The following is a 25,410-nucleotide window of genomic DNA, read 5'->3' on the forward strand; positions in this document are numbered from 1 at the left end:
GACCTGTCTGATGCTATGGCATGTGTGGCAGAGGGAAATTGCTGCACGATTCTTTATTTTATAATCCCTGCACTTGTATAGGATGGGCATTTGGGAATGTTCCTTTCTCCATATTTTTTTTTCAGTGATATTTTGTATTTGGAGACTGCTTGTTCGTTTCCTGGCCACCCAGACCTGAATAATCATATGGAAACCATATTAATTACAACACTGTTTGGCCAATGATTCAGGCATATTTCTAGCTAGCTGTTTAATCTCAAATTAACCCATTTTTTTAAAAAAATTAATCTGTGTATCAGCGGGAGGCTGTGGCTTACTGGTAAGGGTCCCGTGTCTGTCTCCTTCGGCAGCCACATGTCCTCTCTGTGACTCTGCCTATCCTCTCTCTAGATATCTCTATTTGGATTTCCCGCCTGGCTTTATTCTGCTAAGCCATTGGTCCAAACAGTTCATTCATCAACCAATAAAGCAACACACATACAGAAGGACATCCCACCTCAAAATAAATGAAAGAACTGTGAAATAGGAAAACAAGGGACTGGTTTTCTTGTTCCATTTTCTTCAGACATTTTATTTTCTCAGTCATAGATCCATAGTTTATTTAAGCATTCATTTAGTTATTTATGTGTGGAGGCAGAGGAAAACTTGTTGCAGGCAGTTCTTTCTTCCCACCGTGTGGTTCCCTGGGATTGAATTTAGGTTGTCAGGATTGGAGACAAGCCCCTCCACTGGCTGAGCGATCTAGCTGGCCCACAGCTGTTTTTTAAAATGGGGATTTGGTTGTTTGTTATTGCATGGAACCTTGTGAGGCTTGGATAGGACATTTGTGGAGAAATGCTCAAATTTTAGCCCTCGGGGAGGACAGCAGACACCCTAGGGTGAGTTTAGGGCCATCCACTGATTCTTACTGGCCCTTATCATTCCATAGTTTATTGTAATTCCTTGTGCAGGTAGATTATGAATTCTTGTGTCTTGTACCACATTGCCTGACAAGATACTCACTTTGTTATTGAATGCTGTGATTGCTAGGCTACCATCGAATACTTTTAAAAATATGTATTTATTTTTATGTATGTGCCTGCATGAATTTATGTGCACTAAGTGCATGCAGGTGCCCATGGAGGCCAGAGAGCGTGGGTTTCCTGGAACAGGGGTTACAGGTGGTTGTAAGCCGCCTGGTGTGGATGTTAGGAACCGAACCTGGTCCTTTACAAGAGCAGCGAGTGCTCTTAACTACTCAGCCATCTCTCCAGCCCCTGTTGTTGAACATTTTGTTACAACTCTTCAAGCATCCACACCGTGCCCCTTGTCTGGATCATCTCTGATGTGAGCTTATCTGACTCAATACCGAAGAAACCGCGTCTATCTAGATTCGAGGGAGTCCAAGTGTAAATATCGAATACACTTAGGTAGTCCCGACTCTGCGCACCCCGTGAGAAGGGGCTTTGGAAATTGGTGCGGAGAGCAAGCAGCCTCCTTGCTAGGGTTTGAGGTCAGGAAGGGCAGCAGGTGCAGGGGAAAGCTGAGCGCTCTGGCACGCGCCAGGCAATTCCGCGAGCGGCCAGTAAGCGGCGCTGGGCCCCGGCGCTGGCGGCCCGAGGAGCGGGCTGCGGATTACCTGCAGCAGCCGGGGCTGGCAGCTCCTCCCCGCTCGCCCGCCCCCAGCCCGCCCCCGCCGCCGCACTACCCGAGCTCGGCGGGCTCCAGGCACTCGCTGGCGGGAGCCGGGGCCGAGCGCGCCGGGCAGTGGGGCCTCCTCCCTGCGTCTTCAGGCCGGCTGCCCTCCTCCCGCACCGTGAGGCGCAGGGAGGCCCCGCGCCTCGGCCGCCCCCGCGCGCCCGCCTCCGCCGCGCTGCAGGGGGACCGCCGGGCTCACGGCACCAGCAGCGCGGCCCCGGGGCGCCTCCAGTTCCCGGCTGTGGCCGCCACAGGGGCAGCGACCTGAGGTAGCAGCCGCTGGAGCCCCTAGAGCATCCCGGGTGGCAGTGACTAGAGCGCTCAGAGAAGCCGCAGAAGCAGTAGCAGCAGCGTGAGTGGCCGCGGTCGCCGGGCTCCGCAGGGCTCCGTAGCCTGCCGGGCCAGGAGCGCGGAGCCATGGCTGATGCGGGCGAAGGCGAGGACGAGATCCAGTTCTTGAGAACTGTAAGTGCCATGTCGCGGCGCGCGTCCTCCCACGGGAAGGGGCGCCCTGGTAGCCACCAGCCGGGTGCCCGTAGAGTGACAGCCGGCTGCGGGGCCAGAGGCGCCCCGGGGATATTGGAGGGGTCCGCATCGCCACATGTGTGCAGGTGTGCGTGTCGAGCCTAGGAAGGGCAAGACGCGTGTCTGTGCGCGCGTGTGGAAAACCAAGGGAACCCCGTGCAGTAACAGCGTGGCTAGCCAGCGGGAGGTACCCGGGAGGGTTCTATCTAGCTGCGGGATCCGGGACTGGCCAGGGACCTCTCCGACGGCCTCAGGCTAGGGTGCAGAGCTGCGTGTTCGGTGGGGCGCGCAGAGCGTGGGGACTTCAGCTGTCACCGTCCCTGGGGCTTTGGGGTTGAGTCTGCGCGCTGTCACAGAGCGAGGACATCGCAATCCGCGTACTTGGCATAGCTCACATAGTGAGTGGCCCAGGGCTGAGGAGGCTACCCTGAGGGTGCCCCCAAGTCAGGATGATACCAAAGACACAGGGGCTTGCTCTGGTGGACCCCACGGTTCCCGGCATGGTGCCGTGGTGATTTTGCGACGACAGCTTGCAGAGCACATGGGAACCGTGGTGTGTGTGTTTGTGTGTGTGTGTGTTTGTGTGTACGTGTGAGTGTGTGCTGTGTCTGCGCGCCGCATGAAAGCATTTACGGAGGGTGGGAATCATGAACGTGTGGTGTCGTTCTCTTAAACACTGGCTTATTGAATACTGAGTGCAGCAAAGTGCGTGCCTGCAAGCGAGTGTGTGTGTGTCTGTGTCTGTGTGTCTGTGTACGTGCGCGCGCAAGGTGAGGGTGGCTGCTTAGAATTTCCACACTGGGTAATAAGCAGGGAAAGACTGGCCGTACCCTAATAAGATTTCTTCTCCTTAAGTGCCTCTTGGCGCTGCTGCTTCCTCCCGGACTTGTTTTTTAACACTGCAGATACTTCCCAGCCCAAGCCCATTGCTCACCTCCAAACCTGGACTGAGCCCCCATGGACCAAAGAAACACAGGAACTCCGTGTTAATAACAATCCAATTCGCCTTTTCATCTCATCACCTCGGTCCTTCCTTCCCCGCCTCTCCTCTTTTCCCGAGAATATCCTCCTGACAGGATTTCTGGATTTCAACCCAAGACTGCATTTTCTGCTGGGATTTCTTCCCGGCAGTTTAAACATCCCACTTGCAGGTGCAGTCCCTTCCATAATCACAGAAAACACTACAGATATAGGAAAATTTTGAAATATTAACTAGAAGATAACTTTTAGGTGTGAAATCATGTCGCTGTGTTTGCAGACAATCTGGAGGTAGCATTAGAAGCCCATTCCCCTGTCCCTTTTGCTCTTCAGTAGTATTTGTGGGGGTCATTTGCATATGAAGACATTCCAGAGAGGGCTGGGAGTGCAGCTCTGGGTCCACCGGGAAAGACTAACCCCAGCCACATTTGCCGCCCCCAGACCTTTAGAGAACATCTTCACTAAGACATTGTTTATGAGGGTATCTGAAGCCTTCTACCCATATAATTTATTACATTTCTTAATGGACAATTGTCTCAAAGTTCCGTTTTTGTTTCCAACAAGTCAAGCCATAGCCAAAACCAAGGGATGTCTTCTTTAGGCAGACTACACTATATGGCTTTAAAAATTCAGTTTGCATCACACTCCATGGGGTTAAAATTAGCCAGGAAATTTTGGCTGGTTTTGTGCGTTCAAGGGCTCCCTGCAGGCTTAAATGTTAAGCCCAGCTTATGGAGGTGCTGTTATCAGAATGCTTAATGGGGACTGAGGTACTGTGCTTGCCTGTAGGTTTTTTTTCTTCCTTTCCACATATAAAGTCCTCTTAACTCTGCCACTTAACAGCTGCCTGTCATCCAGAACAACACCTTTGATAAGTGGGGCTTGAGTAAGACCTGGCAGTCCTAGTTTGAGATTCTTCTTTTAATAAAACATTGGTAGGTTGTTGTGCTGATGATAAATGACCTTGAAGGAGTAGCACTGTGGAGCAGGGTGTGTGTGTGTGTGTGTGTGTGTGTGTGTGTGTGTGTGTGCGTGTGCATGTGTACATGTGCCATGTGTATCTTAAAGGAGCTTTTTTTTTCTTAGCTTGTGATTTTAATATGATAATTTGTAAGTCTTTTCCCAGCTCCCCTGTCTGCTGCCCTGGGTCCTGTCAATTTTATTCTTTAACCTGAGCATATTGGTGGTGCAATAATGTTAATAAGGTTAGCAAAAGCAAGTGTCCCATTCCTTCATTATCCTTGTGCAAATGTCAATATGAGTTATTCAATTTTGCATTTATTTATTTATGCATACATACATGCATACATACATACAAGTTTTCACTTGCTAGCCTAGGCTGGCTCCCTGTGTAGCATAGGACAGTATAGAATTCATGGAGATCTTGTTCCAGTCTTCAGATTGCTGGGATTACAGGATTAACCATACCTGGCTTCAGTTTTTTTTTTAAACCTCAGCCTGGCTTTGAACTTGGTTTGTAGCTGAGGATAGCACTGTTCTGTTGATCCTTCTGCCTCACCTTCCTGAGCACAGGATCACAGGCGTGCACTCTCATCACCGGTTGATGTTGTGCTGGGGAATGAACTAAGGGCTTTGTGTGTGCCAGACAAGCACACCCCAGCCCCATTTTGTTTTTAAAGGCACACGTACCAAGGAGCATTAAGGCTGCATATCTTGAGGCAATAGTTATAATTGAGGACTTTTTGATAGTAATAGACAGGGCTATTATAGATAAAAACAGTCAGTCCTGGGGACACCATCACCGTGCAGGGGACCAGACATTCACAGAATCTGATTAGCGTGCCCTGATTCTTGTCAGTTGGATTTGGATTCTGCATTCCAGCACGTTGAAGTGTCTTTCTTCAAGCCACAGCGCCTTCCCTTTTCTTTTCTGAACGAGGTCTGAGATGATTACTAAGGGACACAGGTGACATCTTTAATGGAGCCTTTCCATGAGTTATGTCTTCTCTGTTGCCCTCAAGGATGTCTTCGTTTGTGAGAACTGTTAGCCCATCAGTCCGGTTCCTGTCTCCTTTCCATTCTGCTGTTGCTGGTTTTGTTGTCTGCCAAGATTGCTTCCCAGCAGGTGATGGGTGGTTTCCCTGCCAGCTGGAGACGTGCTCGCTCTGATCCGTTTATATTTACAGGGACTGAGAAGATGCTGTGTAAACTCTGGATGTGCCTGACACTTGGGACACATGAATCCTATCATAAAGTAAATTGATAGCACCTAGTGGATTCACCCATTATGTCCAGACGCATGCATGATTTGAGATGCATGGCTTCTTTTATCTTAAAAACTTTTATGGCCTTTTCAATATAGTGATGACCTGGAATTTGGTATTTAAAAACATAGATCATTTTTTAAAAAAAGAAACCATTTATTATTTATTTGGTGTGTGTATGTGTGTGTACATACTCTTTGGTGTTCTAGTGGAGGTCAGGGGACAGTTTGAAGAGGTCAGTTTTGTCCTCTTATCCTGTGGATCTTGGGGATCGAACTCAGGTTGCCAGGCTTGGCAGTAAGAACGTTACCTGCTGAGCCATTTTGCCAGCCCAACACTACTCTTTTTCTCAAGCAATCTTCTACAATTTCATAGAAGGTATAAGATATGCCCTCGACTTAAGAAAGCCCGTGTTACTAAATGACCTTGGTTAAGTTTTCAGCCGTTTGCTTTTTCTTTCGTCATTGTTAGAATAGCTGAGCTCCTCTAGAAACACGCTCAGGCAGTCAGTATTATGCACACGAAGAGACTTTAAATTTGGGTCCTGGCTGCAGGGATCATTCTACTAGCAAGGCTGGGAGCCCTTGCAAGAGGAGCTCTTTCATGGGAGGATTTCTTCCTGTGCTTTCCCACCTTGCTGCATCACGACAGAGAACATCTTAGGACTTGCTCATCAGTTCCTAGCAGTGAAAAGAAACCCCTGAGGTCAGTGAGCAGTGCTGTGAAGGTCAGTGTGAAGGTCAGTGAGCAGTGCTGTGAAGGTCAGTGTGAAGGTCAGGTGGGACTTGCCTGGCCCAGGTTTGTCGGGGTGCAGGAAGATTGCTCATGTGAAACAGTGCCTCCTCCCAGTAGACAGGAACCCCGGGCTCTTCCTTCAGATGCACAGATCTAGCGAGCTGTGGACATTCGTGCCTTTTTCTTCCTTGGTCATGAAACCACAGACAGCTTAAGATAAAAGTTCTCCATGGTACTTTCTCAAGGAACTGATGGGACACCTTCCTCAATGCCCAGGATAAGTCATTAGAGTTAAAAACAAAAACAAAGTGAAACAAAACAAAACTTAGAAATCAGCATTTGCACTTTGCAGGAAGGGCAGGATCTTAGACACCCAGGACACTAATTTATTTGACATTCTGTCTTATTTGTACTTTGTCTTTAGATACATTTCAATTTTTGCTTTAAAATCAAGACTGGATTACCGAAGAAAGGATGACAGTGCGGGGCACCGGGTGGCTGCAGATAGCCTCTGGGTGAGAGGGAGGGATGACAAGGGGCACATTTGGGCCTTGAGACTTGGGAAATTCTGTTGTTTCAGAAACTCATTAGCTGAGCATTTTCTACATGTGCACCATGGTCTTGGGTGCTGAGGAAACGTTTAGAAGAAGCAGAGAAAGGTTATATATACATATACGTGTATATATAACCTTTAGAAAAGATTTAGAGGCCGACAGGGGACTACTCAAAGAAAGAAACAACACATTAGACCATCTTTGGTCCCTGGTAGGTTGAGATAGTTAGGAAACAGTCCCCAGTCTGCCCCCATCTCCCTGATCTTATAGAGAATGAAACAGCACGCTTAGGGGACTTGACTTGGTGGATACAGCAGTTCAGGTTAGTGTCTTAGAAGTGTCTTGTTCAGAAGTTTGTGGCAATCTCTGACGGTTTGCTCTAGGTGCTACACCTCTGCCTGGCATTCTTCCTGTCCTTATCTTGACCTTTGCAGTATCCTCGCCCACGCTCGCCTCACCCCTCCTGCAAAGGGCAGCCTCTGCCCTTCCTGAGCGGCAGCGCTCACACACCATAAGTCTTTGGCCAGGAGCTGGTGGTTCTCCATCCTTCTTTGCTGTTGGCCCCCTCTCTCATTTTGGTTTTTCTTGTTTGTCTATCAATCCTTCCCTCACTGGATTTTTCTTCTTTAGGTTTAACCCCGGTGCCTTCTTTTGCTGCCCAACTCCTCCAAATGTGGCCTCTGCTCCGGGTTGTCACCTCTCTCTGTGGTTCCCCAACTTCACTTCCTTGTTCCTGAACTTGCTGGGAACCCCTGCTTCCCAAACCTAACCTCCCCTCTTCTGTCCTCAAGACCCTGCTTCGAAGCTGTGTACCTGTTCCTCTGTTTTGAAGTTACTTCATGGGGTCGTGGGAGCAGGACACATCCCGTGCTATTTTTGAGTGTGCTTTTTGGGGGGGGGTTCACTTTATTCTACTCTAACTTTGTGTTTGGTTATTCCCAAAGACTCCCTTCTGGTCCTTCTTCTGTGTCTCTTCTGCCTCCATGAGTCTATGTGTGTCTCAACGTCTGGGACCTGTGGGATAAAATGTACCCACAATGCCATTCATTCCCCGAGGACTAGAGCTGGAAGGGGGCTCTGTGTGCTCCTTTATAACAAGGGCGCTGATGGTGCTCGCCAGGGAGTCCACCCACTCTCTTACTGAAGGCCCTACCTATTGAGACGATCATTTTGAGCGTTGGGATTTCAACATGAATTTGAAGGGAACATAAAGGACCAGGGCATCAGCACCCGGTATCCCAATCTTCATTATCCTTCACCCTTAACAAATACGCCCTATTCCTGTGAACCCTCCTGCCATTTAATGAGGGTTTTATCCTGAACCCTCCGCTCAGAGTCCTGTTCTGTCCAGACTCACTGCTCCCCTTCAGTCATGACCTTTTCTCATCTTCCTGCTCATGTCCATACTTTGTCTTACTGTTTCTGTCCTATAAGGAATTAATAGCACTGTTCCAGCTAATTTTAAGTTAGACCATCCTCCCACACCCCCAATTTTTTTCATATATTTTTCTTACCCAGTGTTCCATGGGAGGGGCAGGACCATGGTGGGGGATATTAGTTTCTCCTGATGCTTAACACAGAGTTAGCTACCAAGGACAGATTTAAGGGAAAGAAACCTGTGGCAACTGCAGTAGCCAGGCAAACAGGCCAACAGGCCCCTTCCTCCAAGGAGAGAATCACTCAGATGTGTTCACCAGTAGAACAGTGCTCTAGAGGAGGTGAGTTCCTTTAGAGACAGGGGACGAAGGGACGAGGAGGTTTGCTGGGTGAAGGTCTGAGATGGAGACAAAGGAGGAGAGCGTGGTGTGGGGGACACATTCTGATAGTGACAGGCCAGAGGTGGCCTCAGTGTCGAGGACACAGTGTCCACGTGCTCGTGTGACAGACACATTCTGATAGTAGCAGGACCAGAGGTGGCCTCAGTGTCGAGGACACAGTGTCCACGTGCTCGTGTGACAGACACATTCTGATAGTGGCAGGACCAGAGGTGGCCTCAGTGTCGAGGACACAGTGTCCACGTGCTCGTGTGACAGACACATTCTGATAGTGACAGGCCAGAGGTGGCCTCAGTGTCGAGGACACAGTGTCCACGTGCTCGTGTGACAGACACATTCTGATAGTGACAGGCCAGAGGCGGCCTCAGTGTCAAGGACACAGTGTCCACGTGCTCGTGTGAGGGACACATTCTGATAGTGACAGGCCAGAGGTGGCCTCAGTGTCGAGGACACAGTGTCCACGTGCTCGTGTGACAGACACATTCTGATAGTAGCAGGACCAGAGGTGGCCTCAGTGTCGAGGACACAGTGTCCATGTGCTCATTTGAGAGACACCATTGTGATAGTGGCAGGGCCAGAGGTGGCCTCAGTGTCAAGGACACAGTGTCCACGTGCTCGTGTGAGGGACACATTCTGTTAGTGACGAGGTCAGAGGTGGCATCAGTGTTGAGGACACAGTGTCCATGTTGTCATTTGAGAGACACCATTGTGATATGGCAGGGCCACAGGCAGTATAAGTGTTGAGGACACAGTGCTTGTGTGAGGTTATTGTGGTCACCCAGAAGACTCATCTGAATAGTCCTGGACGCTGGTTTGGAAGTCTCTCTGGTCTCACAGACCGTATCGGCTGGGGGAATGCCTGCCTACCTGTCTGATGTGTGCTCAGTCAGGGTCCACCACAGTTTTAGGGCATCCCCAGCTGCTGTTGTTGCCTGTTTTATTTACAGGATGCCTGTCTGTATGTGCTGTCTACTGTAGGACTCTTAGGGACTGTGTGTGGATTTTCTCATGAAATTCTTACCTAGCCACTCAAGAGTTTGCTACAAAGAAGTCAAGTTTTCAGCCAGGATTGGGAGTTATAAATAGGGTTGCAGCTCCAGGTGGTCATTCCAGAACCCTCATTCACCCCCAGGGTGAAAACAGACAATGACAGGAGGACTTGGTTCCTGCTATCCTCTCTCCCAGATGTACATGTATACACATATGTATGTGGTTGCATGTGCAGGGTGTATGTACATGCATGCATATACACATATGTATGTGGTTGCATATGCATGTGTACATGCATGCGTATACACATATGTATGTGGTTGCATATGCATGTGTACATGCATGCGTATACACATATGTATGTGGTTGCATGTGCAGGGTGTACGTACATGCATGCATATACACATATGTATGTGGTTGCATATGCATGTGTACATGCATGCGTATACACATATGTATGTGGTTGCATGTGCAGGGTGTATATGTCTAGGTCAGAACTCATTCTCACATGACAGTCTTCAGGAGCCGTCACTTTGCTTAAGGAGACAGGGTCTCTCCCTAGGACCTGGGGCTTGCTGACTGGGCTAAGCTGACTGGCCAGCAAGGTCCAGGGATTCTTCTTATCTATGTCTCTTTAGCAGTGGGATTCCAAATACACAGCACCACACCTAGTTCTGAGGAATCCAGCCCAGGTCCTCATGCCCCGAGCTGTATCCGCAGCCCCTCTTTCTCTCTTTAGAAATACTCTCTACATTATAAAATGTGCATATTTTGCACTCCTAACACTTGGTGAGGGTAGCTACTGTACAGTAGAGCATTGTTTAATAATGTTTGTGGGCTTGCTCTCACTCTGAGACAAAAGGAGCAATACATACAGAAGGGGCAGTTTCTTCAATGTGTGTTAGGAGCATTAGTTCACAGTACTATAGCTTGAATCTGAAACGTCCTCACAGGCTCATGTTTTGAATGCTACACAGTGGCACTGTCTGGGGAGTGGGGCCTTTAGCATGTGGGCTTAGTTGGCAGAAGTGGGTTCCTTCAGGTAGACTTTTGAAGACAGTAGCTTAGCCTTGCTTCTGTTAGTTTCTGTGTGTTGGTCTGTCATGATGTGACTGTCTGCGGCCACTCTGCCACATCTTCTGAGCTATGATGGACAGAAACTCTCTTAAGCGGTTTGTGTTTGGTAATTTGGTTCCCGGGATACGGAAGTCACTAGTACAGGGAGCATGTCCTTCAAGTGTGCTTCGTTCTTGGCAGTGTGCCAGGGACCTGTGAAGGGCTGGGAAGCTCTGAGAAGACCTAAGTCACGCAGAACAGAGACATACACACAGACATGGGAGCCGCAAGTTCTGATGGTGAGGGCTGTGCCCTGTGTGCTGTCTTGGGGGACAGAGGTAGAGAGGAGGTGAGTGTGGCCATGACTTTAACAGGCTAGTGGCAGTGAAAGCACATTGCATTTCACATCAAATACGACAACGACAGAGAGGGGGAGCATTGCTTTCCTGTGTCCAGGACACCCTTGACATGCGTCTTTAAGGACAAATCCACCCTGGGCAGTATGACTGGCTCACAGTCCTGTTGGTCCATGAGAATGTCTGAAGGGTACTTCGTGTTGAGTCATAGACAATGGAACGCTGCCATCAAATCTTTGGTGATTCTCACAGAACCTGGAGCACTCAGCCCCACCGCCGTCCTGTCTGAGACACTCTAGAGCAGCGCCATCTTCTGAAGATGGGGTCCTTTTTGAGCTTGAACCTCTTGTTCTTGTTGCGAGGGTCTGAGTCACCCAGGGGTGCCTGCAGAAGTTGTCCCATTGGAGTCTGCCCTCCACACACGAGGACAGCAGACATGTGAACTGGGAGAGACGGCTGTGCTGGCACTGTTTATCACACGTGTGGTACTGGTAGTCCATGGTACCCAGTACTTAGGCACAAATAGGTCGGCCATCTTTCCTTCTTCAGAGAGTTTGTGCCATCTCTGTTGGGAGGGGTGGAGAAGAAGGTGAAATCAAATGTTCTACTTCGAAGAACACTAGGAATGGAGATTGGGAACAGATACTCTAACAGAAAAGGCTGGTGAGGAGAGAGACCTGATGGCCTGTGTGCTCTCCGAGACTTCGTGGGGAAGGCGGGATCTACAGTTAAGAACTGTCAGGCTGAGAAGGAATTTCAGGGATCCTGGTCAGACCCCACAGTTTGATCGTGAAGGGAAATGGAAGGACAAAGATTTTGGGTCCATTTATTCACCTCAGACAGGAGAGCCATAATTCATTCGATTCCTGGAACAATTCATTTAGTCTCTAAAGTCATTAATTGCACATCTACACATTAGGAAATTAAGCTGCAGAGGGTGAGACAACTCGCTCAAGGGCAATTTCTGAGTGAGTGATGTTGGTGAGCTAGGTTCTTCCAGATGCCCAAATCTCCTCCCTCCCTTTTCCGCTTCTTCTTTCTTTCCTGTCTATTCTTCCCTCTATCCTTATCCCTGCCTCCATCTGAAAACTTGCTGAAGACTGCCATGGATGAATAAGAAGGAGTGGCGGCTCTGCCTTTTGCTGGTCTCTGAGTTGTTTAAAGCTACTTGGAGTTGCAGTAATGATTCTGGAAACTCAGACTGTGGGCCTCACTGGTCCCCTCTTTCCTCACCCTAGGAACTGCAGATTGTGTTTGCGGCATGTGCTGTGGCCCTCTGGTGATCTTATGCTTGCTGAGCGCATTGGTCGCCTGGTGGGCTGATAGGTTTGCATGCTTCTTGAGTCCTCCCTCCAGGCTGCTGTGGCACCATCCTAGTCCCTTATTCAAGAAGTGAAGCCTTGGCCATGTGTTCATTTTGTTTTCGTTTGAGTCATCTGGTTACCTTGTTGGAGAAGTGACCCTGCATATCATCAATGTGCCTCTCCAGGGGGAGGATTTGGTGGGTTTCAGTGAGGAGAGAAGGACAAGGGAGTTGAACATGCCCAGGGGTATGGAGGTGTCTTTTCGGCTTCCTCTTCCCCAGGGACACCTTGTTTTGCCCAGCACTGTGCCCTTCAGACTTCTGTCGGTGGGCGTTGGAAACACAGCATCCCACCCTTGCTGCTCGGGAAGGCTGCTGCTGATCACTACATGACCCGTCCCTTCTGTTTGATTCTGTCCCCTGCTTCCAGCCCACTCCTTGGCAAGTGATCCTTTCATTAGATGACTTCCAGTTAATCCCACGAGAGTGCCCACTTGCTCCTTGGCAGATCTCTGATGGAATAGGCAGGAAATCTAAAGGGGCATGTTTGGGAAAGAGAGAGAGCGATAGCACGGCCCATGACAGTTACAGAAGGGCAGGGAGACTTGAGACCAAGGTCAGGGGTTTGAATTATGTATGAAAGGTAAGAAGGGTCTTGGAGTCGCTTGTTCTTTCCTTCGTGCTGGAGAGAGGGACGTGAGTCAGACTTGTCTGTTAGGAAGCCGGGTGAAGCAGCAGTTTATAAGAGAAATTAGGACTGCGAGAGCAGAGACCAATGCTGAGGACCCTGTGAGGAGCGTGCCAGTGCTCAGCTGCGGCTGGATAATTGAGGTCTACACTGGGGTGGTATTTGTGGGCATGTTGAGTATTTCCTCCTGTCTTCCCACTGGTGATCTCTGTTGAAAACAGATAGGCAGCTGATTATATTTAAGTACAGGAGAAGACACAGATGAGCTCAGAAGACTTGAGGAATGGGGTGAGGTTGACTCAAAACCAAAAGGAAGGTTTTATGGGGAGCCAGTAGGTTTTGAGTTGCTTCTGAAGGTCATGGACTGAATCTTCCTCCTGGAATGACATGTTGACACCCCAGTATCCAGAAGGTCACCTTATTCAGAAGGAAGGTCATCATGGAGACAATCAAATTAAAGCCAGGTCACTGCAGCAGGCCCCATTTCTGCATGAACAGTGCTGTCATGAGTGGGAGCTGGGGGACAGACCCACCTTAGAGGAATGATGGGAAGACATGGAAAGCAGCGGTGCCAATCTCAGTAATGCGACTACCTGCTAAGAATCACTGAGGCTTCCAGGCGTAGGGTGGGGAGGCAGCTGGGGCAGATCTCTCCTGTTTATAGGAGGAACCAACTGTATTACTACCCCAGCTGTGGGTTTTGGCCTTCTCACTCTGTGAGATCATAAATGTCTATTGATTAAGATATTTGATCTATTTTGCTTTGTTGCCAAAGCCCCAATGTAGAGCAAAAAGTTTAAAAGTGGACTATCTGATTTACTTTTTAAAATTTATTTTGTGTGTTTACATGTGAGTGTGTTTGCGTGTGCATTAATGCATGTGGGGTCGTAGTGTTGGTATTGTGGCCATGACATCAAGGCCTTTTTACCTACAGGGCATGAGGAAGAGGGGAGAAAAAGAAGGGTGTAAAAGAGGGTTGTATTGGTCATCTTTCCTTGACTGTAACAAATAACCTATATAATAAGTTTATGAAGAGGAAGGGTTTGCTTTGACTTACAGTTTTTGGAGGTTTTAACTCCGTAATCCATCAGACCCTTTGCTTCTGGGCCTGTGTGGAGACGAGTGTGCACAGGAGGGGAAGTGAAGCAAAACTTCATGGCCAGTGTCTTAGTTAGGATTACTGTTGTTGCCATGAGACATTATGACCAATGAGCCAAGTTGTGGGGGACAAGGGCTTATTTAACTTATGCTTCCATATCATTGTTCATCACTGAAGAACTCAGGACCTGAACTCAAGCAGGGCAGGATCCTGGAGATCGGAGTGATACAGAGACAATGGGGGATGCTGCTTACTGGCCTGCTCCCTGACTTGCTCAGCCTGCTTTCTTATAGAAGCCAGGACCAACAGCCCAGGCATGGCACCACCTACAATGGGCTGGGCCCTCCCCATCAGTCACTAATTAAGGAAATGCCTTACAGGTGTTCCTACAGTCCACCCACACTCAAGAAGCAGAGAAACAGGGAGCAAGACTGGACAATAAAGTATCAAGACCGTAGTTCCTCCAAGAGGCTCTACCTCGTAAAGGTTCCATAACCTTATCAAACAGAACTGCTAGGTGGGAACCAACAAGTGGGCCTTGGGGGGCATTTCACATTCAAAGCACAATACCATCAGTGATTAGAAATTATCTGTGGTTAATGACAAAACTTGACGTGGAGTCTCATAACCACCCCAAATCAGTGCCCGTCAGACTTTCCCAAGAGAAGTCTTTTTATATCTCTTTGTGGTATGTGTAGGTCTACACATGTGTTTGTGTATGTGAATGTAGATGTACATTTATGTATGTGTATATATGTGTGGGGCCAGAGTTTAACCTCATGTGTTCTTCCTTGAGTGGTCCACTTTCTTTTTGTGAGCCAGGATCTCTCAAGGGGACCTGGTGCTCATTGATTGCGCCAGAATGACTTGTCAGGGAGCTCCAGGCATCTGCTGGTCTCTGCCCCACCAATACTGGGATCACAAGTGTGAGTAATCGTGTCTATTCTTACAAGGGTTCTTCTTACAGGAATGGAACTCAGTCCTCATGATGTGTGTCAGGTACTTTACTGAGCAGTACCCCCAGCCTGGGAATCTTAATTTGAGATGACTTTATTATACCATCTGCCAAAGACTAACTATATTACACACATTCCACGTGTCAAAGACGTGACTGGCTCTTACCAACTAGCTATATCAGATGGGACAAACAAATCTTACCTTGTCTGAATGTTTATGTATCATATGTGTTTTGTGACTACATCCACATGTCAGTAAAACTACCCATCCTGTATTTATGTGGATGTGTGTATGCATATCACACGCACATGTATATAGTTGCCAGCAGCTGTGTGTGCACATGGGGAGGCGAGAGGAAGATGCCACATGTCTTCCTCTGTTCCGTTCTGCCTTATTCTCTTAAGACAGGGTGTCTTACTGAACTGGAAGCCCACTATTTAGCTAGAACAGCTGGCTGGTGAGCTCCCAAGATCTACTTTTCTCTGGCCCTATCGGGGTCACAAGCCTTTGTAGCTATGCCCAGCTTTTTGTGTGAGCTGTGGGCATCTGAAGCCAGTTCTTCATGCTGGCACAGCAAGCGCTCTTACCTATTGACACACCTTCTTAATCCCCCCATCCTGTATCTTCTAAAGAAACTTGAAAAAAACCAATACTTTTAAAATTTGTTTTTAGACAACCTCAGACATGTGCAGTGTATCTTGGTCCTATCTGCCCATCTCTCCTTTCTCACACCCGTTAAGTCCCCTCAGCTCATTCTCCTCCGTCTTTGTGTCCTCCTCTCCTTTTACAAAAGAAATGTTGCCACCTGCCTGGACTTGGGTGGAGCCACCCACCTGACCTTGGGTACTGTACCAGCAGCTACACCTCTGAAGAAATATGGCTCTTGCCTCTCCCAGCAGTCATCAACTGCCAGGCCTCATGAGCCCTGTCCACGCTGGCGTGTTGACTGGCCTCATGATCCCCATCCATGATGACATGTTGACTGGCCTCATGATTTCTGTCCACACTGGCCTGTTGACTGGCCTCATGATTTCTGTCCACGCTGGCATGTTGACTGGCTTGGATCCTGTGCAAGTAACCACAGCTGCTGTGCTCTCATGATTACAGTGACCTTTTCATGCATGTCTGGAAGACAGCATTTATAGCATTCTTTCCCATCCTCTGGTTCTTCTGTTATTTTCCTTCCTCTCCTCCTTGATGTCCCCCAAGCTTGTGGGGGAGGGTCTAATATTTGCATAGCACAAGGTCTTACCTATGGAGCCATCTCCCCTGTCACCATCCTGTATCTTGTTAAGAACTTTCTTTAACCAGTGACAGAAGGCAGAGGTCATGGTTCTGCACCTCTGTGTGCCAGAATACCTTGAAGAATGAGCCACAATTCAGGCTGACCAAGTCCACACACCTTTGGAAGAACACGAGCTGCTCTTATGTAAAAGTTGGTGACAGAGGCTTGAGAATCAAATGGAGAGAAGGGAGGGATGGGACCAAAGGCCTCACCTGCCTCTTCCTGGGCAGCTGCAGTGAGACTCTGCCATCTGCTCACCTGCTGAAGGTGATGAGGGGAAAATGTGTGCGTCGTAACACTTGGGCACAGGTACATGGTGAGAGAGCGGCCTCCCGTGTTTTCATGCAGGGTGATGAGGCACGGCCATGTCTCCTGTGATGCGTTTCCTCTTTGAATCCCTCCTAGGACATTTTCTAGAGAAAAGAATGTCATGTGAGAATCTCACATGATTAGTGGAACAAGGAGCATGACAAATGTCGCAGCCAACAAAGTGTTGCTCTAGAGGCCTGGGAAATGGCACAGTTGGTAAAGTGCTCGTTATGTGAATATGAGGACCAGAGTCTGGTTTCTTAGAACCCCATGTGGGAAAGCTGGGTGCAGAAGCATGCACCTGTAATCCCAGTGCTGGGAAAATGGAGACAGGGGGTTTCTGGTCTTGCTGACTGGCCAATTTAGCCAATTCAGAGAGCTCCAGATTCAGTGAGATACCCTGTATCAAAACCAATAAGGAAAATAATTGAGAAAGATAATCGGTGTTGACCTCTGGTACCTACGTGTATACATGCTCATACTGCTTTGGAGACCTCAGACAAGGACTTGAGTGTCACTTGAGAATGGCATCTGTGGTTCCACCCATCACGCAGTTGCACTGTAAGGATGTTCTGCTTAGCAAGTGAACGTCGCTCTCTCCCCTCTGTTCCTGGCAGTTTGGTACACAGTGACTGCCTAAGATCATGTGAGGACTCGGGAGGGTGCAGAAATGGATGTTAAATCTTCCTGCTAACAGTGACAATGGACCGCCTGGAGCCTGAATAATGGAGCCTAGTAAAATCTGACCCAAACAGAATCTGGAAAGGAAATCAAGAACTCACAAATCTTTGCATCAGAGAGATGAATGATGGTACCCTCTTCTGCTCGCTGTTTGTACTGCCAGAAGTCAAGAACTTTGCATACCTGAGCGGCATAGCTTCCAAGAAGGGCCCTGATATTGTGGAAATATGCTCTATTTTTAGGTTGGATAAATTCAGTCTCTTTTTATGGGCAGGGAAAATTATTGCTGAAGTGTTTTTGATAAGATCCCTCTATGCCGTGGACTGGAATATGTTGAGATTATAATATTTAGTCACGGGGCTGACGTGAGGAAAAGCTAAGTGAGGATAAATTATAGGTTGTGCCTGTGGTTTTTATTTGGGTGCTAATTGCTAAGTTTGGGGCATTCGTTTCTATTGGCTTTCATGATTAGTTTTTCTGCACATGCTGTGATCACAGGATTGATGACCTCTTGGGCTAATGTTTCACTGGGTAGTGTTGATCTAAATGGCTAAGTAAGACCATGTTTCTCTGGTGTGCTGGTTAGTTTTAAATGTCAGCTTGAGACGAAGTAGAATCATCTGAGAGAAAGCCCTGAATCATGGGATTGCCTAGATCAGATTGCCCTGTGGGTGTGTCTGTGGAGGATTGTCTTGATTATTAACTGGGGTAGGAAGGTTCAGGCCACTGTGGTCAGCAGCATTCTCCCAGCAGGTGGTCTTGGGTTGTATGAGAAAGTTAACTGAGCCTAAGCCTGTCTGTGTCCTGCAGTCAGCATCCTTTTTGGTTCCTGCCAGTGTCTTCGGCGGTGGTAGTGCTATGTGAATTGGCAAGCAGGTCTGTCTCCAAGTTCCTGCCTTGATTTCCTTCAGTGATGGGCTAACCTGGAGCTCTACACTGAAATACATTCTTCTTACTTAAGTTGCTTTTGGTCCGGGTGTTTTATCACAGCCACGGAGGGAAATTAGGACATGGGTGCTATGTTGTTCCATTTGCAAAGGGTATGTTTGCTGTCGGTGGAATGTCAGGTATGGTATATCCTAATGCTTCTCTCTTCATGTAGATTTCAAAACAGTTTCTGCCTAGTTGCTAATAAGACTTAACTAAAAAGTATCTGGTGCTAGAAGCCATGAGCATCTGGGTAAGATTTCCATTAAGGTCCATGCTAAATCAGCCCCGCACTTCTATATACTATCCTAGCATCTGGGTAAGATTTCCATTAAGGTCCATGCTAAATCAGCCCCGTACTTCTATATACTATCCTAGTGCACATTTTTCGTTTTTAGCAAAGAGAAAAATTAATGAGATCAATAAAATTCTGGCTGAAACTTTTTATGTTTATAGTGGTAGAAATATCTCTATCAAAATTCATTATTTTCATGACTCCACTCCTCCCTCTCTCTTCCTTTTTCTCTCCTTGCTTTTTTTTTCTTTGAGAAAGTATTGCTATAACCCAGTTTGGTCTACTCATTATGTAGCCTAGGCTACCCTTGAACTAGTTAGTGACTCTCCTGCCTAAAGCCCTCGAGTGTAGGGATTGCAGGCATATGTCCCTAGATCCAATTTATTCACACACACACACACATACACACACACACACACACACACACACACACACACACACACACACGTTTTTTTGAGACAGGGTCTCATTATGTAGCTCTGGATGGCCTGGAATTCTCTATATAGACCAGGCTGGCCTTCAACTCATAGAGATCCACCTGTCTTTGCTTCCCAGAGTACTGAGATTAAATGCCTGTGCCACCATGCTCAGCTAATGTTAATATTTTTAATTTACTCTTTGAGAATTTCATACACACATGCAGCGAATTTAAAATATATTTATTTAAGATGTATGTGCTTGAGTGTATTTATGTGCACACATGCATGGAGGAGCCTATGGAAAGCAGAGGAGGGAATTAGATTCCCTGGAATTGGAATTGAAGACAGTTGTGAGCCCATGTGGATAGTGAGAGCTGAACTTGGGACATCTACAAGAGCAGCCAGTGCTCTTAACTGCTGAGCCATTCCTCTGGCCCACTGTGAATTTTCATATGACTGTTCAAATACATGCTATCTATACTGGATTCTGTGCTTGTAATAGAATGTATTAGATATTATCCTTTCTCACAGGAAATAATTTCTAAGGTTTATTTTGTGCCTTTAATAGATTGTTTTGTTCCTATGAAAGCTTTCCAAAGAAGAAAATAAAGTATCGATTGAAATGTAATGTGAGTGTTGTGTAGCAATTACCTGGGAACTGAAACATTCCATCCTGGAGGGAGGCTCTTCAGGATTCAGAAATAGATAACTCAGGAGTTTCCTCCCTCCCCAAGGTTATATAAGCAGTAGGTCTCTAGAGTAGGAGATGCTATCTGTTGAGCTTCCTGCAGGCTGTGAGTGTGCTCTAGGGTCCTAGCTTTTGTGAACTCTCACCCATGCTGGGATGGGCTTTTGATGGTACACCTGCCTTTGGGTTTTCCGTGCTCCAATCAACTCTCGGGTTTACCAAGGTGAACTCCGGTATCATGGTTTTGTTCTGTGCTTGGTTTTTTTATCTTGGGTGAGAAGACATTTGTCCACATCTCCCCAGGAATAGTGTTGTAACTATAACCCAGTGACATCTTATGGTAACATACATGAATCTTACACGTGCAGTTTTCATCCAGATCAGAGCATGAGTTACCAGCTCCTAGGACCACACCTTAACCCTATAGAGTCCCAAGGTTACCACTGGGATGTCTTCTAGGAAAATGGATCTGTTGTAGGTATTGTTGTGTTGCTTGTGAACAGAGTAATACTGTACATTCCACTTGCTATGTGGTCTGTATGGCTTAGCATCACACCTGTGAGACACAGACATGCTGGGCTTTATCATGGTTCATTGGCTAGTTCTCTATGCCATCGTTTGTGGGTCCATTCTAGTGACAGACATTGGGGTGCCTATCTAGGCTTACTATTTTTTTTTACTAATATGATTAAAACCAGAATGAATACTCTCAAATATATCAAATATGTATTTAGATATTTGAAAGCACACCTGAACTATTGATACGAGTCAGTTATGATCTGAGTGTGAAATGTGTTTCCCAGGCTCATGTGTTTGAACACTTGGTCCTGGCTGCTGGTGATATTTTAGAGGTTATGGAATCCCTAGGAGGTAGGGCCACACTGGAAGAAGGGGATGGTTGAGGCATGGTGGCTCTGCTTCCTTCACCATCTCTCCCCTAGTTAGTACCAGGAGCTTCTACGTGTCACTTTTTCCCCAGAGCTGAATACTATCTTCCCCGCCATGATAAACATGGCTCCCAAAACAGTGAGCCAAAACGAACCTCTTAGGAGTTGCTTTTTCGTCACTTGTTTGATTGTAGCATGGGAGGGAGGAAAAGTAATTCTAGCAATGTCCATTCTGGTGAAAGAAGGGGTTGGCATTTACCTGTGTGGTATGGGTTTCCCGGTGTTTCCTTGTAGCAGCCGTCTGCCACCTCTGGCTCATATGGCAGAGTTTCAGTCACAGCAGGGCAGTTGCACGTATGAGCTCACAGTGGTTGCAACAATACGTGTAAGACCTATGCAAGCCCAGGCAAGGCAAAAGCCAAGGTACGGGGGAGAGGTGTCCCTAAGTCCCACTTGTACTGAGTTTTTATTGTCAGGAGAGGGAGAGTTAGCTTTCTATAAGGACATGGTCCTGGTAGGTCTAAAAGCCTTTCAATCAGATGACCACATACTCAAGAGAATATCGCCAGCACTAATTGGACTCAGTGGGTTTAAAAAAAATGAGGAAGTTGGGTGAATACAAAATGGGGTATAGATCTTAAAGGAGTTGGGAGAGATGGTGAATTTGGTCAAAATACAATGCATAAAATTCTCAGAGAATTAATTAATAAAATTGTAGTCATAATGGATGTGTTAGTGGTAGCTCAGTGTGACATTTGTTTGCATTTGGATGTATTCTCCTGTGAAACACTCCTTCAAGTCCCAGCCTACCTTTAAGATAAGGCTCTTGTTTTTCTCAGTTTATTAGGAGTTTAACGCATTTGTGGCAGTCTCTGCTCACACACGACTGCTCCACTCTCTTCTCCAGCAGCCTTGTTCTCTTCCTGGTCCATTGATAGTGATGAGCAGTAATGTCTCATGGACATGAAGTCCAGTTCTCTCCTCCATTCCCACTCTCATTTTAGAGTTAGTTTTGTGTGTGTGTGTGTTGTGAACTTGTGCCATAGTGTATGTGTGAAGGTCATAGAACAGTTCTCTCCTCCCATCATATGGGTCCTGGGGACTGAATTCAGTTCATTAGGATTGTCAGCAAGCCTCTTTACCCTTGAGCCGCCATCTTGCTGGCCCATGGCCTCTTTTATTCTTCGCCCACTCAAAGGCTACTGTCTCATTTCATCTCCCAAAGCCTTTATTGTTTTTCTGTTCGTAGTCTGATTTGGTATCAATCCCTATCTGTGTTCCTAGTGATGAGGCAGTTTATCCAGATGAGCCGGTCCTGGCTACTATAGACTGTGGCTTCCATTGCTGGAGTCTGTGTTCTCTCTCATTGGTCTGTTTGGCTTTTTTTTTTTTCTCCAGATATGGTAACTTTTAAATGCCGTTTCATTTGATGCTGCTTTGTTAAGTGTTGGTGTTCATGGCCAAACTTTCTTGTTTTTCTGCAAGAATGAGTTTGATATTCTTGGCTCCTTTCATTTCAGTTCAAAATTTGGAATTAGCTTATAAATATCCACAAAGACCCTGCTAGTATTTTGTAATAAAATAGTGTCAACAGAAATCAATCAGAAAGAAATGTCTTCCATACAGTATTCAGTCTTGCCAGCCAGCATCTTAGTTAGGGTTCTGTTGCTGTGAAGAGATACCATGACAATGGTAACTATTATAAAGAAATCATTTAATTGAGGCTGGCTTACAGTTTCAGAGGTTTAGTCCATTATCATCATGGTGGAAAACATGGCAGCATACAGGCAGACATGGTGCTAGAGAAGGAGCTGAGAGTTCTACAACTTGATTCACAGGAGTTGAAGGAGACTGTGAGCCACACTGGGCATAACTAGAGCATGTAAGACCCCAAAGCCTGCCCCCACAGTGACACACTTCTACCAACAAGGCCACAGCTACTTCAACAAGGCCACACCTCCTAATATTGCCACTCCCTATGGACCAAACATCCAGACACATGAATCTATGAGGGTCATTCCTATTCAAACCACTGCATCCCACTCCCTGGCCTCCATAAGTTTGTAGCCATACCGTAATGCAGAAATGCATTCTGTCCAACTTCAAAAGTCCTCATTGTCTATCACAGTCTCAACAAAATTTGAAAGTCTAAAGTTCAAAGTTTCTTCTGAGACTCATGGCAATCTCCTCATTGAAATCCCTTACAAAATCAAAACAAAAAAGCGGAACATGTATTTCCAACATATAGTGGCACAGGATATACATTAGCATTACAAACTATATGGAAGAGAGCACAGTGAGGAAATGCTGGACCAAAGAAAGACTGAAAACCACCTAGGCAAACTCCAAACTCTGCATCTCCATGTCTGATGTCAAAGCTCTTCAGATCTCCAACTCCATTCAGCTATGTTGACTGCTATATATATTTTTTCCTCTTGGGCTGGTTCCATTCCCTGTTAGCAGTTCTTCTTGGCAGTTTTCCTACAGCTCTGATATCTCCAACATTTTGGGGTCTCCAAGGCAATCCAGACTTTGCCTTCACAGCTCCATGCAATGGTCTCTCTAGACCTCCATTCAGGGACACTCCGATACATGCCTGGCCAAATTATTTCCTTAGTTGTAGAGGGAGATTCCATATCCTCTTCTTCTGTCCTTGACTAAAACCAGAGGCACGTGGCTGGAGCTGCCGAGTTCTGCTGCTTGCTGAGGCCGAAACAGGCCCCCTTGTTCAATTACACGCTCACCAGCTTTCTATTTTTGATAGTTTCTTTCATTGTCTAAGCTTGGATGTCCCTGAACTCACACTGTAGACAGGATAGCCTTGGACTCAGAGATCCTCCTGCTGCTGCCTCTGGGGTGCTGGGCTTAAAGGTATGCGCCACTACACCCAGCTTTAAATTTTTCTTTATTCCTTTTTACCAATTGGAAGCTTAGCTGGATGGGATCATGTCCTGAGGTCACCACTCCCTTTATTCCACTTAACACCAGACTTTTCTTTAATCTATGTATCTCCTTGAACACAAGATTTAGCTCTATTCCACTTCCTGGTACCCCCTTCCCCCTCAGTCTGTACATGTTGTATTTTTACTTGCTCAGCTTGCTTCTTTTCGTTCTAGATCTTCATCGGCGTTAACACTAATAACCACACGCAGAGTCAATGCTAGGCTGTTTTGAGATTTCCTCTGCCAATGGAATTAATCCAAATTTCTTCACTTTAGCCTCAGGCAGACTCTTCAGACACAGCTGAAAAGCAGCCTCATCCTTCCCCAAAATATCACAAAAACAGTCTCTCAGCCTGTTCTTCTCCTCTGAAACCTCTTGAGCCAGGCCTGCACAGTTCGAATCATTCTCAGCACCACCGTCTTCCATGTTCCTACTAGGATAGCTCATTAAACAGCACTTTTAAAGCAATCAACTGTTTTTCTAATCCAGACTGCCAAGGTTTAGATTCCATGAGACAATAGCATGGGCCAGCCCAGCACAGTAATAACCCGGTCCTGGTACCAACCTCTCTCTGAGTTAGGGTTTTATTGCTGTAAAGTGACACCATGAACCTGACAGCTCTTATAAAGGAAAACATTTAATTGAGGCTGGCTTACAGGTTCAGAGGTTTAGTCCATTATCATCATGGTGGGAAGCATGGCGGCATGTAGGCGACCATGGTGCTGGAGAAGCAGCTGAGAGTTCTACAACTTGATCCACAGGCAGCAGAAGGAGACTGTGAGTCACACTGGGCATAGCTTGAGCATGTAAGACCTCACAACCTGCCCCCACAGTGACACACTTCCTCTAACAAGGCCACATCTCCTCATAGTGCCACTTCCTATGGGCCAAGCATTCAAAGATACGATATGGGGCCGTTTCTATCACATCACCATACCAGCTGTGAACGTAGGGTGTCCTTTTTATAATCATATATCTTTACATTCTCTCAGCACTATACATTTTTTTTCCTGAGAGGTTTTGTGCATTTTTGGTGGGCAGATTTACACTTATGCCCTTGATGTTTATTGATGTGAATGCAAGTGTTATTTTTAAAAATCTGGGCTCAGTGACTGCTCGTGACTCCAGGGCTGGTCCCACAGAGTCTGCTTAAGCTTGCTCCTCAGTTTCCATGTTTTGTTCTGGCATCATTATGTTTCCCGTGGCTTCAGGAAGTGCTGACTAGAAGATATGGTAATAGATCTCTGATACTTTCCCCCAGTGGCAGGAAAAAGTGGTGGTTCATTTGTTTGATATTACCTGTGCTTTCCCAGGAACTTCTCTGTTGTTGTTGTTTCTTAGATTCTGTTTGATGTGGAGAATCTTGTTCCATGCATATGTAGCTTTAAACAACCGAGGTTTTAAGCCTGTTATCTCACTGTGTGCTGGGTTAAAACAGAGGACGGAATGAGTGTGTTTTCCTCACACTCATTTATCAGGATCCAGACCCCACCGTGTCGGAGGCAGACAGGAGGGTGTCTGGTAGATGAGTAGGCCATGAGGGCGGAGGCCTTAGAAATGGGCTTGGCCCTCTTGATAGAGATCCCAGAGAACTCTCCTGCTCCCTTTCTAACCACTGTGTGAGCATGTTAATGAAAAGGCCGCTGTCTGCACTTCACCCTGGGACTCTCACCACAACCCCACTAGGTCACACCCAGTCCCTGCCTGCTTCCAGAACAGGGAGCGGTAGACTCCTGATGCTTGTAAGCCTTCTGGGCTGCGGCGTTTTGTTACAGCATCCGGAGCAGACTGAGAGTGTGTACTTGTTTGCTTTTTCATTTTGCTTTCTTTGAAATTAATCACGTATTTTCCTTTGCTTGTAAGGCCTGTATTTTTCTACTGCTGTCTCAGTGTTTGTACCAGCAGTGATTGTATGTCCCCTTTACTTACTCATACCTACTGTGAGTAGTAATTTTATATTTTTCTGGACAGCATTTATCCTCTCCCTCTCTTTGTGCTGCCAGCATCCTGTGTTTTAATGTTACTTCCCTCCTGTATCCAGACTGTGTTCCTCAAAGG

General features: G+C 46.9%; 1 protein-coding gene across 1 annotated transcript in view; it reads left to right on the forward strand.

Annotated features, from left to right (window-relative positions):
* The first annotated feature begins 1,849 nt into the window (after positions 1 to 1,849).
* The window catches only part of Ryr2 (ryanodine receptor 2), a 566,260-nt gene continuing 542,699 nt past the window's right edge, over positions 1,850 to 25,410 (forward strand). Inside the window, exon 1 of the mRNA XM_075970222.1 lies at positions 1,850 to 2,142. Within this exon, the coding sequence (XP_075826337.1) occupies positions 2,095 to 2,142 (48 nt within the window). The 5' untranslated portion in view covers positions 1,850 to 2,094. The remainder of the gene's footprint in view (positions 2,143 to 25,410) is intronic.

Source organism: Microtus pennsylvanicus, chromosome 4 (assembly GCF_037038515.1).
Source record: "Microtus pennsylvanicus isolate mMicPen1 chromosome 4, mMicPen1.hap1, whole genome shotgun sequence".
Classification (NCBI taxonomy): domain Eukaryota; kingdom Metazoa; phylum Chordata; class Mammalia; order Rodentia; family Cricetidae; genus Microtus; species Microtus pennsylvanicus.